Here is a 20672-nt window from a genome sequence, read left to right as displayed (position 1 = left end):
AGCCCTCTCCTGGTGTCACCCCCCCTTTCCTTCACACAACTCCTTCAATCAGAAAATTTACCACAGGGATAAACGGTTTGTTTAGCAGATAGGTGTCAAAGGAACTGGTCTGTGTTCCACTTACACCTCCAACAGCCATCTCCTCTGATATGGAGATTAGATGACTTGGGAACAATGGACGCAGGATGACCCCCTGCCGTCACCCTGTAACAAGAGTTGTATCTCATTATAAGGCTATGGAACTATCCAGACAGAACGACTCCAGTAAAAAATGGTTCATATCTCGCAAGCCATATTTCCGATAAATATGGCAACCATAAAAATGGTGTCTCCGCATGCGGACGATGCTGGCACACCCTTTTTATGGGAGCAGGACCTGGGGAAATACCCCAGGCGTGATATCAGCCAATGGGGAACTAGTAGACAAGTCATGAGTCCTCTCGTTCTGTAGCTAAATTCATAACTGTCACAATGAGAGCGTTGGCGTCTGCCTACGACGCTCCCAGGCAAAGTTATGGCCCATATTCCATGTTGTGGATATTGTCCATAACTCCAGCCAGGGGTGGAGCAGTGCTCCCTCTGAGGTCACTAAGGTAGGAGGGGACCTGGATTTGCCCAGGTTGATAACCCTACTTCGGCCATTTTCCAGTGTTCTTTCGCTGGGGGTCACGTGTAGGAAACATCTGTGGGAAGGATCCTAGAAACCTGGTCTACAGCGCCCCCCTGTGGCCAGACGCACAAGGTAACTGGTGGAACTGTGTATGCCTGTTTGTAACCCATGCTTTGATTGTAACTGTACTCTGACATATGTATATTCTGTAGATTCCCTATTGTATATATTGTAGTTTCTAGTGTGCTTTAGGCTGATTAAATTATATAATTAATCTTGGGCTGTTTTGTTATCTCGATCTTGAATCCCACGTCTGTGTGTTCGGCTAATAGTTACCGTGAAGCGGTTGGTGGCAGCGAGTTGTGCCAAGGATTATTGTGGGGAGGCCAGTGAGATTCGGGGAGGTTTTATATATTCCGCCCGCGGAGGTCGGGGGAATATATACCCTACTCTCACCGGGGACCCTTCAATAATCGGCATAAGTAGTATAGCGGCCTCCTTGCTTATTGTCGGGCAATTCCATAATTGGCCTGACTATAAGAGGGGCGCTAGAGAGCGCATCACGTGCTCTGTCTGTCGGTCGGGAGGTATAAAGGAGGGGTGACCCCCACTTGTTACCCCCCGATTGTGACGTACTGGTAGCCAGCGCGGGGGATTTCTGAGTGACCCCCCCGGTGGTTCGTGACAGACTCCCTTTTGCTGGGTCCCGGCTGTTCGGTGAACAGCTGGATGAAATTATTAAGGAAGCTACTGGCGGAAAGAGTACTTCCATGCCACAAACCAAAACCAGGAAACCTGTCCAGGGCAGGATTCAGTCAAGGTTTCGTTCCTTTCATTCCTCCAACTAGTCGTCCTCTAAGCCCTCGGCCTCGTCCACTAACTCAGCCAAGGACCAGAAATCCAACTGGCGCCCAAAAGCGCGTCCACAAAAGACCGCAGGAGCTGCTGCCACTAAGGCAGCCTCCTCTTGACTATCTGTCCGCACCAGCAACGCCCTTAGTCGGTGGCAGGCTCTCCCACTTTGGCGACGCGTGGTTTCAACACGTCTCCGATCAGTGGGTGCGGGATATCATCTCCCACGGCTACAGGATAGAATTCTCTTCCAGCCCGCCAAACAGATTTTTTCTGTCAACTCCCCCCTGCTCCAAGGCCGCCGCCTTCTCTCAGGCCGTGGCATCCTTGCAGGCCAACGGAGTAATTGTACCGGTTCCCGCCCGGGAACGGTTCAGAGGTTTCTACTCAAATCTCTTCCTAGTCCCCAAAAAGGACGGTTCCTTCCGGCCCTCCTGGATCTCAAGCTTCTCAACAAGCATGTTCAGGTGCGGCATTTTCGCATGGAGTCTCTGCGATCAGTCATTGCCTCAATGACCCAAGGAGATTTCCTGGCATCCATCGACATCAGAGATGCCTATCTGCATGTGCCAATTGCAGTTTCACACCAGCGTTGGCTACGTTTTGCAATCGGAGAGGAACATTTCCAATTCGTGGCTCTCCCCTTCGGGTTGGCCACGGCCCCTCGGGTATTCACCAAGGTCATGGCAGCAGTGATTGCGGTTCTGCACCTCCAGGGGTTGGCAGTGATTCCTTACCTGGACGACCTTCTAGTCAAGGCTTCATCCAGCGCAGACTGTCAGCGGAGTGTCTCGCTCACTCTCGCCACTCTAGCCCAATTCGGGTGGCTGGTCAATCTGCCCAAATCCACTCTGACTCCGACCCAGAATCTCACGTACCTAGGGATGCAGTTCGAGACTTTGCCGGCACTTGTGAAGTTGCCCTTAGTCAAACAGCAGTCCCTCCAACTGGCGGTGCGCTCTCTGCTGAGGCCCCGCCGTTATTCCCTCAGGCGGCTGATGCAGGTGCTGGGTCAGATGGTGGCGTCAATGGAGGCTGTTCCCTTTGCCCAGTTCCATTTGAGTCCCCTGCAGCTGGACATTCTCCGCTGTTGGGACAAGCGGCCTTCCTCCTTGCACAGGTTAGTGGCTCTGTCGCCACAGACCAGGAGCTCTCTTCAGTGGTTGTTTCGGCCCCTCTCTGTCTCAGGGGCGCTCCTTTCTGGCCCCGTCCTGGGTGATCCTCACCACGGATGCCAGTCTATTCGGCTGGGGAGCGGTATGTCTCCACCACCGAGCGCAGGGCACTTGGACTCCGTCCGAGTCAGCCCTTTCGATCAATGTGCTGGAAACCAGAGCCGTGCTTCTGGCTCTCCTAGCTTTTCACCACCTGTTGGTGGGCAAGCACATCCGAGTCCAGTCAGACAACGCGACAGCGGTTGCCTACATCAATCACCAAGGTGGGACACGCAGCCGCCTGGCAATGTTGGAGGTACAACGCATCCTTCAATAGGCGGAGGACTCCAAGTCCACCATATCCGCAGTCCACATTCCAGGCGTGGAAAACTGGGAGGCAGATTATATCAGCCGTCAAACCGTGGACAGTGGCGAGTTTTTTAGTCAATCTGCCGCAAATGGGGCACTCCGGACGTGGACCTAATGGCATCCCGTCACAACAACAAGGTTCCCGTTTACGTGGCTCGCTCCCACGATCCTCAGGCATTCGCCGCGGACGCTCTGGTTCAAGACTGGTCCCAGTTTCGTCTGTCCTACGTGTTTCCCCCTCTAGCTCTCTTGCCCAGAGTCCTGCGCAAGATCAGAATGGAGGGCCGTCGAGTCATCCTCATTGCTCCGGACTGGCCCAGGCGAGCTTGGTACCCAGACCTGCTCCATCTGTCCGTAGAGGTGCCGTGGCATCTTCCGGACCGTCCAGACCTTCTCTCACAAGGTCCGTTTTTCCGCCAGAATTCTGCGGCTCTCAGATTGACTGCATGGCTCTTGAGTCCTGGATCTTGACGGCTTCTGGTATCCCACCTGAAGTCATCTCCACTATGACTCGGGCCCGTAAGTCTTCCTCCGCCAAGATCTATCACAGGACTTGGAAAATTTTCCTGTCCTGGTGTCGCTCTTCCGGCCATCCTCCTTGGCCTTTTTCCTTGCCGACCCTTCTGTCCTTTCTACAGTTCGGTCTGCAGCTGGGACTGTTCCTCAACTCTCTCAAGGGACAAGTCTCGGATCTGTCAGTGCTGTTCCAGCGGCGTATCGCCCGGCTGGCTCAGGTCCGCACCTTCATGCAAGGCGCGTCTCACATCATTCCACCTTACCGGCGGCCCTTGGATCCCTGGGACCTCAATTTGGTTCTCACGGTTTTGCAGAAACCCCCCTTTGAGCCTCTTAGGGAGGTTTCTTTGTTTCGTCTTTCACAGAAAGTGGTTTTTCTAGTGGCCATAACTTCCCTCAGGAGAGTCTCCGATTTGGCTGCGCTCTCCTCGGAGTCACCTTTTTTGTTTTTTCATCAAGACAAGGTGGTTCTCCGTCCGACTCCGGACTTTCTTCCTAAGGTGGTCTCTCCTTTCCACCTTAACCAGGACATTACCCTACCCTCCTTTTGTCCGGCCCCTGTTCATCGCTTTGAAAAAGCGTTGCATACTCTGGATCTGGTGCGTGCTCTCCGGATCTATGTGTCTCGCACCGCTGCTCTTAGGCGGTGCACCTCTCTTTTTGTGCTAACCACAGGTCGGCGCAAGGGCCTCTCTGCTTCTAAGCCGACCTTAGCCCGTTGGATTAGGTCGACCATTTCGGATGCCTACCAGTGTTCTCAGGTGCCTCCCCCGCCGGGGATCAAGGCACACTCGACCAGAGCTGTCGGTGCCTCTTGGGCTTTCAGGCACCAGGCTACGGCTCAACAAGTCTGTCAGGCTGCCACTTGGAATAGCCTGCATACCTTTTCAAAGCACTACCAAGTGCACGCTCATGCTTCGGCAGATGAGAGCTTGGGCAGACGCATCCTTCAGGCGGCTGTCGCCCATTTGTGAAGTTAGGCTCCGCCTACTTCTTAGTTTTTCTGTTTATTCCCACCCATGGACTGCTTTGAGACGTCCCATTGTCTGGGTCTCCCATAGCAACGATAAAGAAAAAGAGAATTTTGTTTACTTACCGTAAATTCTTTTTCTTATAGTTCCGTATTGGGAGACCCAGCTCCCTCCCTGTTGCAATTTCTTGTTCCGCGTGTTATCACCGGCTGTTGTCGTGGACAGAGTCTTTGGTTGTTCCGGTTCTTGCTCTGTTTTACTTGTGGGTGGCTATTCTCCTTCAGCTTTTGCACTAAACTGGCTAGATCTGGTTCTCCAGGGGGTGTATAAGCTCAGAGGGAGGAGCTACACTTTTAAATGTAGTACTTAGTGTGTCCTCCGGAGGCAGAAGCTAAACACCCATTGTCTGGGTCTCCCAATACGGAACTATAAGAAAAAGCATTTATGGTAAGTAAACAAAATTCTCTTTTTTTCGCCGCATCCGTTGCATAGGATTTTGAGCCGGATTGAGCCGCACTGCAAAAACCGGATGTGTGAAAGCAGCTTAACAGATTACCTTTTAAGGCAAAACTTAAGGAGGTCAACAGCAGTAAAGGCCCAGCAAAGCTTCATAAAGGAGGAAACCCAGTGTTTAGTTACGTCCATGGCATCCAGACTTCAGGCATGGTCTGCAAAGGATTCTCTACCATAAATAACATGTTCATTTTTAATACTTTGTAAAATTACTTTGTCCAATTACTTTTGAGTCTGTGAAATGAGGAGTCTCTGTAGCAAAAGGGTTGTCATTTCTAAACGTTTCACAGGTTATTTTTGTTCATCCCCTTTAATTAAACCAGAAAGTCTCCACTTCAGTGTCAGTGGTTACATTTTAAATAAAAAATGGTGGCCTGCAGATCCCAAATCACCAAGATTCTGTCACTGTCCAAATGTTTATGGACTTAACTGTATATTGTACCCAACACTCTTTTCGCCTGTAGCTTGAGGGAACCCCTTGGTTACATTATTTTGTGACCTTTTTCTGTGTTGCCCTTTATTCAATTTTATTATCTTCTCATTATGTAGTTTAATATTTTGGGTTTTTTTTCCCTTCGGCTATGTGCTCACAGGAGATTAAGCCTGCGGGTTTATCTGCGGAAAATCCGCGGATTTTCTGGATTTTCCAGATAAATCTGCAGGTTTCAGCATGTACAGACACTCCCCATGTTATCCTATGGGACATGGGGAGTGCTGTGTCCATGCTGCGGATACGTGCGGCTGCGGAAACCCCGCAGCCGCACATAATTGCATGTCAATTCTTTCAGCAGAATTACCTGCGGAAATCCTGGCTCTCCACTATGGAGATAGGGCCGGGACTTCCACAGGTAATCCGCATGAATGTCCGCAGGTTTACCACAGCTATTTCGCTGTTCTACTGCAGCTAAAAATAGCTGCGTATTCCGGCGAGCAGCTGCGGGAAACCTGTGGCCGTACCTGCGTATATATCCAAAGGTACAAACTCCCGTGGGCACATAGCCTTAAAGCAACACTCTAGCATTTACTTTTATTGCAGTGCTGCTTTAAATGTAAATCCCCTGCCCCCGGTCTTATACTCACCCTCTGGTGTCTTCCTAGTTTTCCAGCGTGGCTTAGTTCGCTCTTCAGCAATTTGTGACTTGCCGGCAACTCCATTGTTTCATTCAGCGCACCGAAGCTCAAAATAAATACATCTGTGAGAGCCTCCTTCTGGCTCTCATAGACTTGTATTGAGTATTTGTGATGTAACTTCTGCCAGACAGAAGTTCTGTTCATAAGATGGTGCCGTGGGACCGGAGCAACATTAAAAAAGGATGAAGCCGCCGGAGGGTGAGTACTTAGAGTTAAAGTGCCAGTGCAGCACTGGAAGGGAAAATTAATGGAGTGGTGTTTTAATCATTTATCATTGTCTGTATGATTCAATAAAACATTTTGGGAAACCTCTGCCTGTAAAGCAGTTAAATGAGTACCACATTATTCCAGTTATGTAATGAAAGATCTGCTTTGTTGCCTTTAACAGATGAGGACTTTGAATCGGCTGTCAAGAAACTAAATGGTCAACTTTACCAGGAAAATAAGAGAGACAAAACCCACCATGCCACATCAGGTATTCCCAAGCATCTGTACTGTAACATGTAACGTTCCTCAATAGTCGTCATTTTAGGATTAATCACTATAAAATAGATATAAATAGTGATCCTTCTGAATGTGCTTGTGGCTTTTTTTATTGACTGGTTGCTAATAAAGAAGATTCAAATAGCTTAAAAAAAGTTAATCTGTTCTGATCTAATCACACATTATATGTGACTGTCAGTCCTGAAAGGAAATCTCTCAATAGGTTTTTGCCACCTAATGAGAGCAGCATAATGTAGAGACAGCGACCTTGATTCCAGTGATGTCATTTACTGGGCTGATTGCTGTAGTTTTGATTAAAAATCAGTTTTATCAGCAGGAAATTATTACTATAAGACTAGTAAACCTGGTGCCATGTAGTCCACCATATTCATGATTCATATAACTCCACACCCACCATGCCTATGCACAGTTTATACAAAAAGCTGTCAATGGTGTGGGTAGGATTATACAGAGCTCAGCATTCAAAAAATACTAGCTCTGCAGCAGATAAATCAATTATTTTATCAACAGTAAGTGACACATCACTGGAATCAGGAGCTCTGTCCGTACATTATGCTGCTCCTAGGGTAGCAAACTCCTGGTGACAGATCCCCATTAAGTTATACAGGATTAGACCTCATGGTTGCTTTATTTCATAAGCCCTGGGATTTGGATGGTATTGCTGATAATCTATATTGAATATAAAGGAGGTGAGCAGCTTTAGTCCTATTAACAAAGATTATGCTCTAAAATCCAAAGTTTTCTTATTGATTTCAATGGGAAATGTTGTATGCACTACTTGTGATGCAGAGTTTTTCCACAAAGGATGTTACCTCCACTATCCCCGCTACAATTGTATTCAGCTAGGGGCCTCATTGCCAGGTCTGTGAATGGAGCAACCCAATAAACGCTTCAAAAACTGCATTAGGCCGACTTTTCACCACGGTTGTACAGGACCCCATTTTAGTGGGGCCCCCCCATGATATTTTTTTTTTCCCTGAACGTGTGTAGGTGACAACTGTCCTTTTGTGGAATACCACATCTAATATATAAAGCTGAATGTGTGTGTGTATGTCCGGGATTGGCATCCGCACTGTTGCAGCTACAGCCACAAAAGTTTGCACACTCACACTTCTGGACCCCAAGAGCGTCATAGGCTATGTTTTGAGGGGAAATTTTAACCCCGCTCTTTAGTTATTCACCAAAAAACCTGCCTCCATTAAAGCGAATGGAGCTGGGAGCCACAGTGCAGCCAGAACTTCAGAAGAATGCGCAGCCACGCCCTTATATCGAATGTTGGCTTGTCACAATGCGGACAGGGAAAGAGGCAGACACGGACAGACACATTATAATTAATTTAGTTTTTGTGTGCAGAATACATTTTTGTTAATACATTCTATTTTGTTAACAGCAGTTATTAACCCGGGGCGAAGCTGGGTAGTACAGCTAGTTAATGATATAAATGGAGCATGTAACTAGTAGCCTGCAGTGTGATCTACCATGTTCTTCATCTTTCAGACTACACTGAAGAGCCCACAACAGAGTCTGAGAAGGAGTGTGTGATTGTTTGGGAGAAGATGCCGACCCCCAAGGAGAAAGCGAAGGCTGAACACTTGAAACTCCCTCCGACGTTTTTCTGTGGGGTGAGCAGTGACACAGATGATGATAAAGAGAATGCTGAAGACTATGACTCCGCAGTAAGGAAAGTGAAGGAGTCTGAAGTAAGCACAATGCTTCTTGGCACTTGTCGTAGGCTGCTTGGCAGTGAGCACTTGCGCTCAGGTGTCAGGCGTTGGTGTGTGCTTGCTTTATGTACCTTGCTTAAGGAGTTCTCCGGAGATATACTAAACTTGCTGTTATTCCCTCTAGAAGTAAGCATAGCGTCAGTTGCACGGTAATAATCCGGTCTATTGCAAAACCTTATGTTAGGATTTGTTGATCGGCTGGATTATGGAATACAGGGTTCACTACTTGAAATATATATATATATATATATATATATATATATATATATATATATATATATATATATATATAATCATTCTAAAAATTATATTTTTTTGCACAATTTTAAACAAAAAAGTCTGGTTTAGTCTTGACCGAGCTGCTGACATAACTGTATGGCACTGTACTACATACTATAGTTGTTTGAGGGCCTAACCGTACCACTCTTTCTGCCACTGTTACATACTAGGCACTGAGACTACCCGGCTCACAGGAAAACTTGTCAGCAGGTTTTTACTATGGAATCTGTGAGCTGCAAGATGTAAGGAGCAGATTCCCTAATTCCAGGCATGTATCACTTACTGGACTGCTTGGTGCAGTTTTGATAGAATCCCTGTTTTTTCTCTGCTGCACATCTACTGATTGTCAGGATGCTGAGCTATATATAACCCACCTACATCACTGATTAACAGCTTCCTGTGTATACTGTACATTGTCAGCAAGCTGCCAGTCAGCGGTGGGGGGTGGGGTTAAATCAGTTAGCTGGACTGTCTTGCATGTGATGCAAAGGCCTGCAGTGATAATCTTTGACTGATAAAACATTGATTGTATTGAAACTGCAACAGGCTGCTGAGGAAGTGACGCCTGAAATCATCTTTGTGCTCCTATATTATGTTACTGTCAGATCAATGGTATGTGCACACTTTCAGTGTTTCCAGCAGAAAAATCTGCCTCAAACACTGAAATGTTGGTAGAAAAAAGCTGTGTAAAATACCTGCCGTTTTGCATGCGTTATTCATTTTGAATGGGTGAAAAATGCTGCGTAAAACACTGAAAGAATTGACATGCTGCAGATGTGTGATTGCTTCAAATCTGCAAGGACAGAAAAAAATAAATAAACATGCATGAAATGTTAGAATGCTCATAGCGGCTACCTGAAACGTGCAACTTGTGAACATAGCCTAAATAGCAAAAACCTGCTGACAGATGTCTTACCATTAGTTACACTGCCTGTGGGGGAATTGCATCCAATGTCGCCATCTTTGGATCCGTTGTGCTTTTGTTGCTGTATTGCTTCTGCGGTGTGTATTAATGTTGTCTGTGCCTCTGTGAACATGTCAGTTACTATTGATGTAGGGATTCTAATGTCCAGTTATTGGATGCTTTGCCATCAGTTGCTATAATATAATGCAGACTATTTAATCTAACCAGTGGTCTATAATCCTGCTAGCCTGACATCCATTGTGCCAATGTTTGTTCTTTTTGTTTTTTTTTATATTGTATTTTCAGTTGTACAATTATAGAATAGTGTCACTTTTAGTGTTCCTGAGGTTGAATTGTATATGCATAGAGACTTCTGACAATAGGTCAGTCCTAAAAAAAAAAAAAGACAATGTGGGACGTTTTACCTAACCTGGGCTACCACCGTGGCTTTGGGCTACCACCTTGGCTTTGGGCTACCACCTTGGCTTTGGGCTACCACCGTGGCTTTGGGCTACCACCGTGGCTTTGGGCTACCACCGTGACTTTGGGCTACCACCGTGGCTTTGAGCTACCACCGTGGCTTTGAGCCACATGCAATATTGTGTTTTCAGGTGTAAGCTGCTACCATTGTTGTAATGGATACAAAGGGTTACATAATGGCAATTTATGTATTAGATGGTTCTGTAGGAACACGAGAATACATTCCGAAGTAATAGTCCTTCTTGTACAGTAAAATGTGTTGTATATTTTTTTAGCGAGACTAGACGTTATATAAGGGGGTTGCTAAGTGAGTGAGCGGGAAGCTTCTGCGTGGGATGGTTTGCAGATATTGATCTTCAGTGCCCAACTGTTGGTCGTTTACATCAAACAACAAAAAATAACTTTTTACCATAATTTTGAATGGGTTTTCTAAACCTTTTTAGAAACTAGTAGTATCAGAAGAGAATAGCAGCTCCCCGGAGAATGATTGAAGGGTGCGGTGCGGTGCTCGGAAATCCTGGTCCGGCTCCCAAGTGAAAACTAAATAAAAATCGAGAAAATCCAGCACCAGCATAAAAAAAGCTCTTATTCATGAATAAAGGGTTTTTTGGGGTTTATCTGTTTGGGTTTTTTTTTTTTTTTCTTGAAACGCGTTGACATTTCGATGTTCCTATTAAGCCCTAAACATGTATGTGTAATGGGCTTCTAATTTTTTTACATTTTTTTTTTAAAATGTTTTAATTTTATTTATGCTGGTGCTGGATTTTCTTGCTTTTTATTTCCTTTTTAGAAACTGCTTACAATAGTAGTATAAAATAACAAAAGAGGTACTAACCTCCTCGCCAGTCCCGTCTCAGTTGCACATGGTGATTTATGGAAGCAGGAGCCGATGACCATTGTAATCCACCATTGTAATCACTGCAATCTGCTTCCTGAGTATATAGAGAGCGGTGATGTCGGGACATGTGGCCAAGAGCACAGGCGGCTATTAGCCATTGTTTTCGGCACTTTGGCTGTCTCAGTCTGCGGGCCAGACTGGATTAAACAGAGGGCAGAATGTGTCCCCATGGGCCTCACTTTGCCCAGTTCTTCTGTATACCTTCGGCAGCTGTTTTTGTTAAAAATTCTCCTTATTGTTGGAGGGTAAGTTCACCACTAGGCTCTCCACCATGGACCTCCTGCAATGGCATTTATCGCTAAGGATATTATGGTGACTAAGGATCAGCGAACCCATACATTTAGGGTGAAATTCACATGACAGGTTGGGAAAAATCCAAGATGTTTTGGCAAATGAAACTGTGCCTTATTCATGGATCGGCATAGTTTTATTTGCCGAAAAGTGTTGTATTTTTCCCTACCTCTGCGCTGGCACCAACAGTAATAGAGTAAGGGGTACGTTACACGCTGCGACATCGATTTATCGTCGGGTTCACGGTGCTTTTGACGCACATCCAGCGTCGTTAGCGGCATCGCAGCGTGTAACACGTACGAGCGACCTTAAACGATCACAAAAGAGACAAAAATCATTGGTTTTGGAGAGGTCGTCCAAACACCAAAAATCGTTGTCTCGTACGTACCGATGTTGTTCCTCGTTCCTGCGGCAGCACACATCGCTATGTGTGACACCGCAGGAGCGACGAACATCTCCTTACCTGCGTCCACCGGCAATGAGGAAGGAAGGATGTGGGCGGGATGTAACGTCCCGGTCATCTCCGCCCCTCCGCTTCTATTGACCGGCCGCTTAATGACGCCGCAGTGACGTTGCTATGACGCCGAACGCACCTCCCCCTTGAGGGAGGGATTGTTCGGCGGTCACAGCGATGACGCTGCACAGGTATGTGTGTGTGACGCTGCCGTAGCGATAATGTTCGCTACGGCAGCGATCACCACATATCGCTGGAACAACGGGGGCGGGTGCTATTGCGCTCGACATCGCTAGCGATGTCGCAGCGTGTAAAGCACCCTTAAGACTGACTTATCCTGCTGTTACTTCTTTGCCACCAATGTTTTTATCGTGACTTTCAATTCACAACACACACAGGCATTTCCGATCTGTAATGACGCCCTTTGCAGGGTGTTCGGGAGGTACTGGGACTAGAACTTTCTTTTTTTTTTTTTCTTTGCTTTATTTCTTCGACTATTCTTTTTCCTATGTTTGGTGGTTATGGATTTACTAAAACTAATGCGAATGTTTACCTGATCGATCTGTAAGGTGGTCTTGGATTACTTTTTTTGCTTTTTATAAATACAACTTTCTTGTAATGTCTAACTGCTATCACCCTCCCTGCATATGTGTGAATAAAGAGTTTTAATTCCCTTGCCTTTTGTCCTCCTTCTCTGTACCTGCTGTTTTCTACCAGCTGTATGTTTTGTCCTTCTTTCTACCTTGCTGATCCTTTCTAAGTTCTTGGTGCATATTCTAATATACACATTTATATATACGTAGTAGATTACATAGACTATTTTAATGCACTTATAATACTGAAAATAAAGAAAAAAACTCACCTTATTACCCAAATGTCCCCAACTGAATATAATGTAGACTCCAAGCAAACACTCGTTGGTCTTCACCAACCATCTCTATTCTAAAGAAAAAACAGAGAACCAAATTCCTCCAACTCCGCATGACATGTAAAATGAAATGACTGTAGACTTAGATGATTGTAAGATCAATAATTAAGGCCCTTATTTATGAAAGTGAACAGCTCTTCTCTGCTTCTTACCTGAATGTCAGCCGAGGTCCTGAAAGAGACTTATGTTTGTGTGCTTACACACCACTGACTAGGCTAGTAATCTGTAGATGATTCTCATGGGCTTCTACTGGGCAGTATAGAATGGTGCAGTCTAGTGTGCTTACGCCAGAACATTGGACCCTACAGGCAATGGAAGCCCCAGACTCAAAGTGCCCTAATGTCTTTTTATTTTTTTAACAACACACATTGAGTAAAGACTCGTTAATATTAGGCTTTGGATCTTTTTCATACAGTACTCACCTGCTTTAATAATTCTGCAGATGCTGAGAGTATTCCCATTTTGCACTTCTTGAAGAACCAATGATGACGTTCTTTCCTTTTGTCTTGTTCATCACAGATGCAAGCAGTATTCTAGTGTGAATTAAGACTAACAAGGATTAGAGGAAAATGTTTGAGCAACCTTTTTATTTAAGATTAAGATGTGAAGGATAATCCTCACAAAGCACAGGATATACCGTATTTATATATTTATCTTGACTAGTTGATGACTTGGAAGTCAGTATTCTTTTTCTTGGACAGTGCTGCTGTCCATTTCTACCTCCTGAATGTGCTTTTAAAGGTCTTGGTGGTGGTGTGCCATGGTAGTCTATTATATAAAGCTTAGAAAGCTTCAGTCTACATCATCAATATTCAGTCTTTAATAGCCAGATACACAACTTGCGTATCTGCAAACCATCGCCTCCAATCTGCTACAGTGTTTTGCGAAAGTATTCGGCCCCCTTGAATTTTTCAACCTTTTCCCACATTTCAGGCTTCAAACATAAAGATAAAAATTTTAATGGTAATGTAATGGTGAAGAATCAACAAGTGGGACACAATTGTGAAGCTGAACAAAATGTATTGCTGGTTTTAAACTTTTGGGAAAAAAAATAAACTGAAAAGTGGGGCGTGCAATTTTATTCGGCCCCTTTTACTTTCAGTGCAGCAAACTCCAGAAATTCATTGAGGATCTCTGAATGATCCAATGTTGTCCTAAATGAAAAAAAAAAGCCATTTCTCAAAAATGTCCATAAAAAGTGTTGTTTAAAGTTTGCCACAAGCCACCTGGGAGACGCACCAAACATGTGGAAGAAGGTGCTCTGATCAGATTAAACCAAAATCAAACTATTTGGGCACAATGCCAAACGATATGTTTGGCGTAAAAGCAACACCGCTCATCACCCTGAACACACCATCCCTTATGTCAAACATGGTGGTGGCAGCATCATGGTTTGGGCCTGCTTTTCTTCAGCAGGGACAGGGGAGATGGTTAAAATTGATGGGAAGATGGATGCCAAATACAGGACTATTCTTGAAGAAAACCTGTTGGAGTCTGCAAAAGACCTGATATAGAATAGAGAACCTTCTGCACACGTGAAAGAATAGAAGAAAATTTGATTAAATTTAATGTCATTATTTTGTGAAAAAAAAAGGGATAAGAAAAAAGTCCCTTATACCACCGTTTCGGCGTGTAGCCTTTATCAGGGTGATAAGGATCTAGCAAAGACAATAATGAAGAAGAGAAACACTGAAAAATATGTTTCGTAGTGAATCACAGAGAATCTGTGGAAAGAGCTAAAAACTGCTGTTCACAAACGCTCTCCATCCAACCTCACTCAGCTTGAGCTATTTGCAAAGGAATAACTGGCAAGAATTTCAGTCTCTCGATGTGCAAAACTGATACACATACCCCAAGCGACTTGCAGCTGTAATCGCAGCAAAAGGTGACGCTATAAAGTATTAACTCAAATGGGACGAATAATATTGCACGCCCTAATTTTCAGTTGCTTACTTTAAACTTTTATAAAAAATAAATACATTTTGTTCAACTTCAAAATTGTGTCCCACTTGTTGTTGAGTCTTCACCATAAAATTTTATTTTTTTTCTTTTTGTTTAAAACCTGAAATGTGGGAAAAGGTTGAAAAATTCAAAGGACCTGAATACTTTCGCAAGGCACTGTATATTCCAGCCAGAAGTCTCCTTTCTGGAGCATGGAGTGTTGTAATCCCAATATTTGTCCTTGTTAGTAAGCAAAACTTCAATATGGCCATAAGTAACTCGCGTCTTATTCTGTGCCATCTGTATATTGTTTCAATTTCACATAAGTCCAGTTTCTCAGGGTATTTTTTCTGTCGCTCCAGCAATGTGTGGAGTAGAGAATGATCGTGCCCGTGGAGCTGCCGCCATACCAGAATCGCTCATAAAACTCAGCAGCTCATAAGGATCACAGGGGCTCATAAGGATAACACTATTATTTGTTTTTTTTTTTTTAATTTTGCTTTATAATTGACATGTTTCATTTAGTTTTATATCCTTGAGATTATGCTAGAAATTCAAATTGGTTGACATATGGCAGAAATCCCAGTGCCAACAGAGCTAATTTAATGGCCAGCATTTAATTTTGGGTTCCGTACTAGTTAGACCTTTACATTGCAGAAGATTTGATCCGCTGGAGTCTGTGGCACCTGCGAAAAATGTTATATTCTTTCGTCTAACTCTGCGGACTTCTATATGGATATTGGAATTTGTACTCGAACAATGTATTAAAAAACGATTATTTATGTAGGAATCCAGGGAAACTGAGGAAGGTACTGAGACTGCTACACCTTCTCTCGCTTCATCTGAAGCACAAGAAAAGCAAGTAACCTCTGCCCCAGAACCTGTGGACTTATCAACAAAAACTGAACCGGTCAAGCCAGATTCTACCACCCCAGGTATGTAGAGTGTCCTCGGAGCAATTATGTGAACTCATCCAATACAGCCGCTGGGAGACAAAGAACATTGTTGATTTTTCACAACCACGATAGAGGTGGCATATATTTGTATAAAGTACACCGGCAGTGTCCAGTGGATGCATGGAGCTAAGCTGTGTGAAACCTTCAAAATACACTCATAAAGTTGTCAGAATTATTAGAAACTCTATTTCAACTAGAATGCAGCTTTTCATAGTTTTTGTGCTGTAATATTCTAAACCCACTTCTTTTCGATCATGTTTTGCCAGGTATCAACTTCTCTTTTAGCCTAAACTCTGGATCAGGAATATCATTTGCTGATTTGGCTTCAAAAAATGGGGATTATGCTTTTGGTTCCAAAGGTAGGTTATTTATTCTTGTAATGTTTTCTACATTCTTTTTATTCCTTTTATATGTATTTAATGTTTAGATTTAATTTTTAGGACAGAACAAATAGCCGAGTTATGAATCTATGAAATATTTTTAGCTGCTGAAAGTACACAATGAATTTCACATAGAACAGCAGCAGAAATCTTAAAAGTAATGAGGAATTCATACTGTAAGCATATTGTGTAAGCTTTTCTTCTTGGTTGCTTCATTGGGGAGCACAGGAACCATGGGTTTGCTGATATGATATGCTGCCATCTGGAGGCTGACACTAAGAATACATAAAAAGACCTGCCTTAGCCTTGATTAGGTCCGGACTGCTTGCCTGGGCAAGGCAAAATGTGGCCCACAATATTAGCCACCTGGATCTGGGGGGCCCATTCTGGTCTTGGGCACCTTTTCAATCGTTAGGACCCGTCACACGAGACTTACCTGCCTAGCGACGTCGCTCTGGCCGGCGAACCGCCTCCTTTCTAAGGGGGCGGTTCGTTCAGCGTCACTGCGGCGTCACTAAGCGGCCGCCCAATAGAAGTGGAGGGGCGGAGATGAGCGGCCGTAACATCCCGCCCACCTCCTTTCTTCCACATTGCTGGCGGCCGCAGGGACGGTGATGTTCCTCCTTCCTGTGGTGTCACACGTTTGTCACATGTGTGCTGCCGCAGGAACGACAAACAACCAGAGTCCTGCAACAGCAACGATCTTATGAAAATGAACGACATGTCAACGATAAGGTGAGTATTTTTGATCGTTAACACTCGCTCGGAGCTGTTACACACAACGACGTCGCTACCGACGTTGGATGTGAATCACTGAATCCATGACCCCGGTGATATATCGTTAGATATGTCGTTGCGTCAGCCTGGCATTCAGCTCCATTCTTTTTAGTTAGTGCATTTATCATATTAATGATGTTGCTTTCCTTTTATTTAGGCTCTTATCTCCCAGAAAGGTTTTTTGTTTTTTTTTTTTGCACTATCTGGCATAGTCAGAGATTTTCGGCTATACTTGTCTTTCACAGCTCCGTTCAGTTGCCTTGTGGGTCATCGTAATATGATGTAGCAGATGTAAAACTGCCTCTGGTTTTGAACTGCCAGTAATGAAGTTTGGGCTAAGCTAGGATGCTACCCATGGATTAGATGCACCCTGGTTCTTACACCTCCAGAGTTAGTTCTTCTATTCTATAGGACTACTTTTTCTGTCCACATTTTTGTGGAGCTCTTGTCTTTTGTTCCTAAGGCTATGTGCCCACTGGGAGAGTGTCCTGCGGATATATCCGCAGGACATTCCGCAGGAGCTCCCAGAAAACCGCACCACAACTTTGTTTACATGCTGCAGTTTTATTGCGGAATGTCTGCGGATATGCTGCAGGAATTCGGCATTGAGGATACAGTACCATGGCTTCGGCACTGCATCTTCAATGCAGAGCAAGTGGTGCAGTGATCGGGAGTTCATACTTACCTCCATCATGCAGCACTTCCCTCTCCGGCCGTGTCTGTCTGCACATTGCTGGAGGTGGGCGGGCCTGCACTAGCTCTGGCTGTCACATAACTGTAGCTCGTGCAGGCCCCGCCCATCTCCTTCCTGCTCCTGGCTCCACCGTGCTCCTCTGTACCGGAGGAAGTGACTCCGGTGTGTGCTATCAAGGCAGGGAAGTATAGGATCTTGCGGAGAAATCCGCAGGAATATTTGACATGCTGCAGATTTTTCCGCAGGGAAATCCGCAATATTTCCGCTGGGGAAAAAAACGCAGCATGGGCACAGCACTCCCCAAATGCTATAGAAATGGCTGGGGACTCTCTGTACTGCGGATTTTTTAAAAATCCACGGAATTTCCGCGAAAAAATGCGGCAAATTTTCCGCAGCGTGGGCACATAGCCTAAGTGTGCGTGTCTTGGTAAAAGGTTACTACAAGTGGCAGTTGCTTTCGAAGTAACCTGAGTGATGGCTTTTTTTTCTTCTGCCCTACTGTTATTCGTTTTCTAACCCCAGAAACCGCTTTAGAATGACCTATGGGTCCTGTGTTCCCCAATAACGTGACTGTGAAATAAAGATTTTTGGTACTCGCCATAAAAAGTTTTTTCGTAGCCTTCATTGTGAATACAGCACCCTACCTTGTTTGGGGGGAGGGGCTTGTCCTGCTTTTGCTCTTTCTACAGCTTTTGCACTAACTGAATAACTGGTGGTTGGCTGCCCAAGTGTAGTCTATTGGAGAAGTCTGCTGTTTTTCTAAGCAGTATATTAGCCCATGGTTCCTGTACCCCCCTCAATGAGAGCTATGAGAAAGAGATTTTACGGTGATTACAAAACGTTTTGGTTTTACACTATGACTATATGTTAAAGCCATCAGGCTGGATACAAATTACCTCTGAATCAACCACCGGGAGTTCTCATTCTGGTGTTCAACTGACACCCGCTGGTTTGTGTTGTTTGGTTCGGATACACTAGAGATGATGATTCAACCAATCATCAACTACCTTGGCCAGTGGTTTCCTTAGAGAATGTGCACACGGCTTCTGTTACAAGAAGGGGAATCCAGACTCTTCCAAGGGGGGTAAAGAAAAAAAAAATGCTGGCCTTTCCTGAAGATTTTATTTTTTTTTATTTTTTTTTTTTATTTTACTCCATTCAACAATGAAGAAACACCCAAAAATTCATCCTGGTGTTTTTTGAGCCTACTTAACCTTCAACGGTCTTCAGAGCTGAAAAGTCATGATCACCTCTTTCTTCAGCGCTCTATTGGGAGACCCAGACGATTGGGGTATAGCTACTGCCCTCCGGAGGCCACACAAAGCACTACACTAAAAAGTGCAAGGCCCCTCCCCTTCTGGCTATACCCCCCCGTGGTATCACGGGTTCTCCAGTTTTCAAGCTTTGTGCGAAGGAGGTCAGACATCCACGCATAGCTCCACAGATTTTAGTCAGCAGTAGCTGCTGACTATTTCGGATGGAAGAAAAGAGGGCCCATATAGGGCCCCCAGCATGCCCCCTTCTCACCCGTGGATGGTGTTGTAAGGTTGAGGTACCTATTGCTGGTACAGGGGCTGGAGCCCCACATGCTGTTTTCCTTCCACATCCCCTTGTAGGGCTCTGTGGAAGTGGGATCCTGCCGGCCTCTAAGCTCTGACGCCGGGCTCCATCCACAGACCCAGTTGAACCTGATGGATATGGAGCAGGAGTACAATCAGGGACATGGCCCTGCATCATACAGGTACTCTGTGTCCCCGGCAGGCACAGACACACTCCGGGCTGGCTGGGTGTTGTAGTGCGCCGGGGACCGTAACGATTGAGTTGGTGTTCCTGCAGTTTACTGGGGGACTTTTGTGTTGTGGGAACGCAGCGCCGACCCCCACTGGATCGGGCGGCGCTGCTGTGACTTGTGGTGCGCCGGGGACACGCCGACCGCGCTTTTACGGCGGCGGCGTTTATAAATCCAGTCCCCGGCTTTTGCGGCCTAGCTCCGCTTCGTTCCCGCCCCCACCCTGTCAATCAGGGTAGGGGAGAGACGCTGTTTCGCAGCAGCGACGAGGGCTGGAGCCTGATTTACATGCTCCAGCCCTCTCACTAGGCACAGAGGGAAGCAGGCTTCCCGCTCTTAGCCAGGAACGCCCAGGGCCCGCCCCCCCCCTCCTCTCCCAGGACGCCGGCAGCCATTACATGCAGTCTGGCTGGAGGAAGGACGCAAGGCTCTGGGAGACCTGGACTAGGGGGCTTTTGGCGACCACACACCCGCTATTAAGCGGGCGGTAAGCGGCATTTCAGCTGGCCCCTCTAGTGCCTCAGTGTGTATTGGTGTACTGTGTCACCAGATATATATATTTATTTATTTCTTGCACTGTGAGGTCGCTTCCTGGCTGGATACCCAGATCGCTCTGAGGAAGCAGCAACATGTCATCCACAAAACGCAAGGCTGCCAAGGCTAGGGCTGTGTACACTGCGTGTGCTGCATGTGGGGCTGCTCTACCAGCAGGTTCCAAAGACCCCCATTGTGTGCAATGCTCAGATCCGATGCTGCTTCGCCAGCCGGAGTCCGGAGGGGTAGTGACCCAGGCTGAGACGCTTGTAAGTCCTGCCCCGGTGTCAGGGACAGACTTTGCAGTTTTTGCTGATGGAATGTCTGTGACTATGGCAAAAATCCTTGAAACTTTGCAATCCATGACTGGGGCTCAGTCTATGGACACGGCGAGGTCTCTGTCCTCTAATCCCCCTCAGTTGGAATTAATCCAGACTGCAAGGGGGTCCCCGGCTTCCCAGGCTGAGTATTATGACTCAGATGATAGCCCCAGCCACCCTAAGCGAGCTCGCTGGGAAAGACCCTCAACGTCATCACACTGCTCAGGGTCTCAGCGCAATCAGTCGCCCTGTGATGCGTCTGAAGAGAGTGATCAGGAGTCTTATCCTGGAACCCCTCTCAATCTGGATACCCCGGATGGGGACGCCATGGTAAACGAGCTTATCTCGGCCATCAATAGACTGTTGGATATTTCTCCCCCAGCTCCTTCTGCAGAGGAGGCAGCTGCAGAGCAGGAGAAGTTTCGTTTCCTCTATCCCAAGCGTAAATTGAGTGCTTTCTTGGATCACTCTGACTTCAGAGAGTCAATCCAGAAACACGACGCTCATCCAGAAAGGCGTTTCTCTAAACGTTCTAAGGATACACGTTTTCCTTTCCCCCCTGATGTGGTCAAGCGCTGGACCCAGTGTCCAAAAGTAGACCCCCCGATTTCCAAACTTGCAGCTAGATCCATAGTTGCAGTGGAGGATGGCGCTTCACTTAAGGATGCCAATGACAGACAGATGGACCTTTGGTTAAAATCTG

General features: G+C 45.8%; 1 protein-coding gene across 3 annotated transcripts in view; it reads left to right on the top strand.

Annotated features, from left to right (window-relative positions):
• The window catches only part of LOC142291709 (E3 SUMO-protein ligase RanBP2-like), a 189831-nt gene that overhangs the window by 150098 nt on the left and 19061 nt on the right, over positions 1-20672 (top strand). For 2 of the 3 annotated variants that reach the window (XM_075336441.1, XM_075336440.1), the window contains exons 22-25: positions 6505-6591; positions 8118-8320; positions 15307-15454; positions 15742-15834. In XM_075336441.1, the coding sequence (XP_075192556.1) occupies positions 6505-6591; positions 8118-8320; positions 15307-15454; positions 15742-15834 (531 nt within the window). The remainder of the gene's footprint in view (positions 1-6504; positions 6592-8117; positions 8321-15306; positions 15455-15741; positions 15835-20672) is intronic. The other variant, XM_075336442.1, reaches the window with a different exon arrangement.

This window comes from Anomaloglossus baeobatrachus, chromosome 2, assembly GCF_048569485.1.
Source record: "Anomaloglossus baeobatrachus isolate aAnoBae1 chromosome 2, aAnoBae1.hap1, whole genome shotgun sequence".
Taxonomy (NCBI): domain Eukaryota; kingdom Metazoa; phylum Chordata; class Amphibia; order Anura; family Aromobatidae; genus Anomaloglossus; species Anomaloglossus baeobatrachus.
This window is presented reverse-complemented; position numbering and strand designations above follow the sequence as displayed.